The 7,157-nt window shown below is 40.6% G+C and overlaps 1 protein-coding gene across 1 annotated transcript; it reads left to right on the forward strand.

The window, feature by feature from the left end:
- Positions 1–4,918: 4,918 nt before the first annotated feature.
- On the forward strand, positions 4,919–7,157 carry LOC110730059. The gene is made up of 6 exons (XM_021909835.1): positions 4,919–4,946; positions 5,099–5,472; positions 5,581–5,887; positions 6,002–6,220; positions 6,326–6,535; positions 6,688–7,157. The coding sequence occupies exons 1-6, from the start codon at positions 4,919–4,921 to the stop codon at positions 7,155–7,157; spliced, it is 1,608 nt and encodes a 535-aa protein (XP_021765527.1).

The following is a 7,157-nucleotide window of genomic DNA, read 5'->3' on the forward strand; positions in this document are numbered from 1 at the left end:
TCAATGCATCATAATGAGCCACTCTGGGATCATGCATGAATAAACAGACCTACTGAACTGCATAAGTTATATCAGGGCGAGTAAAAGTGAGGTACTGTAAGGCACCTGCAAGACTGCGATAGAGTGTTGGATCATGAAACTGGGGTCCAACATCTGCACTTAGTTTGGATTGAGTATCCACTGGAGTTTGTGCAGGTTTGCAACTGCTCATACCTGCACGTTCAAGAATTTCCTGTGCATATTTTTGCTGTGACAGAAACAAATATGAAGGTGTACGTGTAACAGCAATACCCAAAAAATAATTCAAAGGACCTAAGTCAGTCATCGGAAACCCGTTTCGTAGATGAGAAATAATATTCTCACGTAGTTTATCTGAGGAAGTAACCAACACAATATCGTCAACATATAGCAACAAATATGTCATATCATTCCCATGCCGGAAGATGAATAAAGAATTCTCCATTTTAGCAATGACAAACCCCATCTGCAAAAGATAGTTAGAAAAACGCTGGTACCAAGCCCTTGGAGCTTGTTTGAGGCCATATAGAGCTTTGCGAAGTCTGCAAACATATCCTGGAAATCTCTTATCAACAAACCCAGGGGGTTGATGCATATACACACACTCATTCAATTCACCATGCGAAAAAGCATTTTTCACATCAAGTTGGTGAATAGACCACTTACGAGCCATAGCCAAGCTCAACACCGTTCGAATAGTGACCGGCTTAACAGCCGGACTAAACGTTTCATCACAGTCAACACCTTCAATTTGAGACCTGCCATCACAAACTAAACGAGCTTTGTGTCTTTCAAGATCACCATTAGCTTTTAATTTATGACGAAATAACCACATACAATTAACAATGTTCACCCCCGTAGGCCTTGGAACCAAATCCCATGTCCCTGTTTCAATTAAAGCACTATATTCATCACGCATCGCAGCATTCCAATTTGGGTCGGAAAGGGCTTGTTTGTGATTTTTAGGAAGTGGAGATCGAATGGTGGTAGATAAGCCATATTTGGAATTGGGTTTAATTATTCCGTGCTTAGACCTTGTTTGCATTTGAGGTGAAAGAGGCGGAGGAGTAGTCGGAATAATAGGTGTGTGGCCTCGAAGAGGTGGAGGTGTGTATGGGCGTGATGTGGGTGTTGGAGTGATTGGGTCAGTTGGTGAAATAAGGGTGTTGGGCTGATTTGAGTGAGGTGGGCTAGGAGGTGAGTGTGGGGCAGAAATGGGCTGTTGGGCCGCTGGATTTCCAGAGTGTGCTGGATGACTGGGGCTGCCCAGTTGGGTTGCTGGCTGGCCCGCTGGATTTCCAGCGTGTACTGGGTTTTGGAGGAGAGGCAGAGTGGACTGCAGCCCACTTGCGGTATGTGGGGTTGTGCCGCAGCCCAATTGCAATGTGGGCTGTGTACGGGGTTTGTGATGTAAATGTTGCAACAATGGTGATGGATCATCAGAAGCTAGAAAATCATAATCATGAGATTGAAAACTATAAATATTTGTAAAAGGAAATGTGTTTTCATCAAAAGTGACGTGGAGAGAGATTATAATTTTTCTAGTAGTAATATCCATACACCTATATCCCCTATGGTCAGAAGGATAGCCTAAAAAGACACATGGGTGGATCGAGGGGCAAGCTTATGAGGCATGGTTGCCGATAAATTTGGGAAACAAACACACCCAAAAACTCTAAGATGGCTATAAGACGGAACAACCCCAAATAAAGCTTGAGACGGAGTAATGTGATTGAGAGTTTTGGTAGGTAGAATATTTAATAGATAAGTAGATGTCTCCAAGGCATAATGCCAAAAAGAAGGAGGAAGAGAGGCATGAAACAATAATGTACGCTTAACATTGTTAAGAGTTCGAATCATGCGCTCGGCTTTGCCATTTTGAGAAGAAGTGTGAGGTCATGAGAAGCGAAAAACCATTCCATTTTTGACACAAAATAATTTGAACGGTTCGTTATCAAATTCACGACCATGATCACTTTGAAAGGATTTTATAGGGCGTTCAAATTGAGTTAGAACATATTGTCGAAAATTAAGAAAGGTTTGATAGGCTTGAGACTTATACATAAGAGGAATGGTCCACACATAATGAGTAAAATCATCCAAAAGCACTAAATAATATTTGTGACCCTTTTCACTACGGATAGGAGAAGTCCACAAATCAGCATGAATAATATCAAAAGGAGAAATAGTAGTGCTATTGGAATTATAAAACGGCAAATGAGTATGTTTTCCTAATTGACAACCTACGCAAAAAGTGGAGTGAAGCTCCTGATTACAATCAATCAAATTTTTACTCCTAAGAAAGTTAAAAGATGGTGCCCCGGGATGTCCTAAGCGGTTGTGCCATGTGGTTGGAGACAAAGCTGTGAGAGAGGTGGCTAGACAAGCTGATGGTGATGTGGTCACTGGATAAAGGTCCCCGGTACTATTGCATCTGGTTATTAGTTTCCCCGTTCGAACTCAATAGACACGGAATTATCAGAAGTAAATTTTCTAACATAAATTAAATTTTTGATAATTTGGGGAGTTAAATAAACATCACGTAAGGTAAGAGATTTATTTGCAATATTAGAGTGACCATAACCCGTTATTGGAATGCGTTGACCGTTACCCACTTGAATATAATTAGAAGTGCTTAAATTAAATAGGGGTAAGAGATTACCGGCATTGTTTGTCATATGAGACGAGGCTCCGGAATCCATGTACCAAGATGGATCATAGTTTTGAAATCCCATCGTTGCAAACGCATTGCCTAGCTCTGTCGGTGTCATGGTTGGGCCATACTCCGAGTTTGAATTAGCATAACCGGGTTGTGACTGCTGTGGTGGCCCAGAATAATAGGCTTGTTGTTGAGGTTGTTGCTGCTGCATTGGATTAGCAGGATGCGGCCCAGCCCACTGCTGAGGATGTGGGTACGATGGCTGACCCCATTGAGGGGGGGCTTGCTGGGCCTGATTTTGTGGGTCGGCCCACTGCTGAGGGGCGCCCCATTGAGGAGCAGCTTGTTGTTGCTGTTGATATTGTTGTTGTTGCTGTGGTGTCCCTCGACCTCGACCTCGACCTCTGCCTCTCCCCTTGCCACGGCCCCTGCCACGACCAGGTGGTGCGCCACCACGGCCAGCCGACTGCTGCTGCTGGGATGTCGACTGGGCAGGAGTTCCGGACTGGGTTGGTGCTCCGGTTTGTGCTACAAAAGAAGAAGCCGGAGTACTTGTGTCGTTTGCTTTACGAGATTCTTCGAGCAAAAGACGGGATCTGGCAGTTTCAAAAGAAGGCAGGGGTTCCGTCTGTTGAATCATTGCAGCCACTGTATCGAAGTCGGTATTGGTAAGTCCCGAGACCAAGCGAATCACCATTTTTTGCTCCGACACCGGTTGATCAACATTGGCCAATTGATCTTTTAAATTCTTCAATTCACGGCAATATGAAGAAATATCTGAAAAATTGGAGAGATGCAAGGCGTTGAATTGATTTTCAAGATATACGGCTCTAGTAGTTTTATTGTCTTGAAAAATTGCCTTGAGTTTATCCCAAATTTGTTGATCCGTAGCCCCTTTTTCTATAACCATTTCAAGTAAATCCTTAGATATTGTGCCATATATCCAGTTCTTGACAATAGAGTCAAGGCGTTTCCACATGTTATCTGATAAATATGTCGGTTTAGGTGTTTTAGAGTCAATGTGATCAAGAACATCGTATGCGTGGGCATGACACTCAAATAACTCAACCCAATTAGAGTAATGGACTTTCTCTCGATCAAGAATAAGAGGGAAAACGTTTTTGATATTGTTTACACCTAAAGCTGGATGATAGTCAGAAGAAGAAGAAGTGGAACTCTCGTCATCTTTGCCCATGATGGCAGCAAGAAAGTAGGTACACCAATGAAATTACAAAGAAAAGAATTGGGAGCAAAGTATGAATTGATTAATAAATCAATTAAGGTAGTGGAAAGAAGACAGATGCACCAAGGTTAGACTTGTCGTGGGAAGAAGACAAAGAAGACAGGGATGGCAGCTAAAAAATAAAAATTTGCGGAAACTGGATCGAAACCTAAAGCTGTGATACCATGTTAGATAATATGAAACTCCTCAGCTTGGAGTCGATTCCATTGATCTCAATATATAGGGTTACAAGTGTGAGTCCTAATCACGTTAGGAAATCTCAAAAGATAATTACACAAAATATACAAAATATATCCAACGATAACAGAATATCTAGAATAATAATCCTATATTCGATCATGAATAATTGGGTCAGGTGTCGTGACACACGCTTCGCATTTAAATTTTAAAGAATTCAAATACTCTGTAAGTGATGATGCATTATTGTACAAACGAAGTATATATCTAGTTATCTATTTATCTATCTTAGTTTCCAAAACTCTCCGTTGTGAAAATTATAACTTCTATTTTATAGTGTGATATTTTTTGTTAGTCTCATATTCCATAAATTATCTGATGCTCTAAGAATAATACAACTTGCAACTTTTTCATGCCTCAGCTCTTCTCATCTCACATTTTTAGCTACCTAAACAACTAATTAGCTCTATTATTAATCTTAATAATCTACCATAAGGTTGTAAATGTCAACTATCGGTCAATTTCATTTACAGTTTTTTCACATTTCAGCTAACTTTGTCTTAAATTGCTTTTCCATGTATCCTTGGCTACCAACATAAGTCTTTGTCTAAGTATTTGAATATTAATTCTGCATGTTTACTTTTTTTTTTAATTTTCTATTATTTTGTAGCAAAAACTATTATAAGTATATTATATGACTTTCCAAAAAGTTTTATTGACATGGATTTAAATGTAAGATCATATATATACAATGTGTCAACATTCTAAACATTTTTTTTTCAGCTAGCTAATACCTTATCAAAAACTTTTGTATACAATCGATGTACAGTAATATAACTGTACATCGAGGTATCTATTATTGAAATTAGGGTAACTTTTAGATTATTTTTTGGATAACTTTTATCAAGCATAAATAATTTTTATTTATATCAAGCTAACTTATATATATAATGTAACTTTCGTTCATTTAAATTTAAATAAACAGAAGGGCTTGTTCAAAGGTTTGCGTATTTCTCGCCATGCTCCTTCGGTTTCTCATCTTTTCTTTGCGGATGATGCATTACTGTTTTTTCAAGTCTATCCGACGGCTTGTGAAAACATTCTGTCGGTCACACATGAGTTCTGTTCGGTTTCGGGGCAGATGATCAATTTACAGAAGTCTTTTGTTAGGTTTATTTCTAATACGCCGGAAGATTATCGGGACTATTTATCTTCAACCCTAAGGATGAAATCATGCTCGTCGGTTGGTACATACTTGGGTCTTCCGGTTGATTTAGGTCGCAGCAAGTGCAAGGAATTTCAATTTATGGTGGATAAAGTGATTAAGCGCCTGTCTTCTTTTGCTTCTCTTTCCTTATCTCCGGCGGCGAAGTTGGTTATTATTAATTCCATTATGGTGGCTACTTTCAATCATGTTCTTGCTGTCTTCAAAGTTCCTTCGACTATTTGTGACCGTATAGACTCCTTGTTGTCCCGGTTTTAGTGGAGTTCTGGTAAGAAGTCCAGAGGATTATCCTTAACCCCGGCTTCGGTTTTACACCTTCCCAAAGGAATGGGGGGTTTGGGTATTCGTCAATTGCGTTCTTTTAATTTGGCTCTGTTGGCCAAACAAGCTTGGAGGCTTATTCAAAATTCACAATTGCTGGCTTCCCGTGTTCTCAAAGCTAAGTATCCTGGCCTTCTTTCTTTTAATCCTTCTTTTACTTCTAACAGACCTTCATGGGGTAGTCGTGGGTTACTAGAAGGGGGTGGTGTTCTTTCTTCAAGTGTTGCTTGGAAAGTTGGTTCAGGTTCTACAGTGAATATTATTAATGATAGTTGCCTTCCACATACTAACATTATCTTTAAGGATTCTATTCCAGAGGCCGACTGACCTTCTTTGGTATCTGAATTGATGATTTCAGATTCATGTGCGTGGGATACCTCTCTGGTTAGGCATCTTTTTCCTGAATCGGTGGCTTCTAAAATCCTTGGTTTGGATCGCCCAAGTCAGAAGTTTGACGATTATGTTTATTGGAAATTCACTCGGGATGGATCTTTCTCCACCAAGTCAGCTTATACTGCTTTACTTTCTCATAATTCTCCTATGGACCCTTCTTTTATTTCTTCTGCTTGGTGGAAATGTTTGTGGGGTTTGCCTATTCTTCCGAAATGGAAGTTGTTAGCTTGGAAAATTTTACATAATGCCCTGCCAACAGCATGACTACTTAGTCTCAAGGGTCTGCCAGTTGAGTCCTCTTGCTCCTTCTGCCGTTGCCATTTTGAATATGTGGATCACTTATTCCGGGATTGTTCTTTATCTCGTTTCTTGTGGGACTTCTTTCCTTGGGATACGGGCCCAACACCAGATACCTTGATGCCATTTTTTGATTGGTTTTCAGAGGTCATCTCAAACTTTGTAAAGTCCAAGAATTGGGAAGCTCTTGACCGTTTATTTGGTACATGTTGGGCTATCTGGTTGACTCGCAATAATATTAGATTTTGTTCGGCAGTTTATTCTCCCCAATCAGTGATAGACTTAGCTTTTGAATGGTGTTTCCGTAGCAAGAAGGCTCGTGAGATCATGGGACCTTCTTCCCTTTTGCTCCAGGTTTCGTGACCTCTTCTCGGACATGGATTCTTCGGGGTGATCCTCAAGCTACCTATGAGGTCGTGGTAGGTTTTGATGGTGCTTGGGATCCAGGGAACCATAATGCTGGAACTGGCTGGTTTTTTCAGGAACTCTATTCTTCCCAGGTTGTGGGAGGTGGTGCCCGTGCTAGTATGGCCACCTCTGCTCTGCATTCTAAATTGCTAGCTTGTCTCTATGGGCTTAGGCATGCTCGTCGTAGGGGTTTTATTCATGTCTGTCTTCTCACTGATTGTATGCGGATTCCTCAGTTACTCTTAGGTCTGGGTTCGACGGATATCTCGGTTGCTTGGATTCTACAGGAGATTCAAGATGTTTTATGCTCCTTCGTCAATTGTCAGATCCGCAAGGTCTCTCAGGTTTTAGTTGCGAAGGCACATTTTTTTGCTACAACTGCTCGACGACGGGATTTACTTTTTCATGTCTTTTAA

Source organism: Chenopodium quinoa, unplaced genomic scaffold (assembly GCF_001683475.1).
Source record: "Chenopodium quinoa cultivar QQ74 unplaced genomic scaffold, ASM168347v1, whole genome shotgun sequence".
Classification (NCBI taxonomy): domain Eukaryota; kingdom Viridiplantae; phylum Streptophyta; class Magnoliopsida; order Caryophyllales; family Amaranthaceae; genus Chenopodium; species Chenopodium quinoa.

Excerpts from the sequence above, each read along its gene's own strand:
- LOC110730059 (XM_021909835.1), top strand. The coding sequence starts at position 4,919 with ATGTACAGTAATATAACTGTACATCGAG. Across the intron at positions 5,473-5,580 it reads TATCTCCGGCGGCGAAGTTG|TGGAGTTCTGGTAAGAAGTC; the intron begins GTTATTATTAAT and ends TCCCGGTTTTAG. Across the intron at positions 6,221-6,325 it reads TTCTTCTGCTTGGTGGAAAT|TTGAGTCCTCTTGCTCCTTC; the intron begins GTTTGTGGGGTT and ends AGGGTCTGCCAG.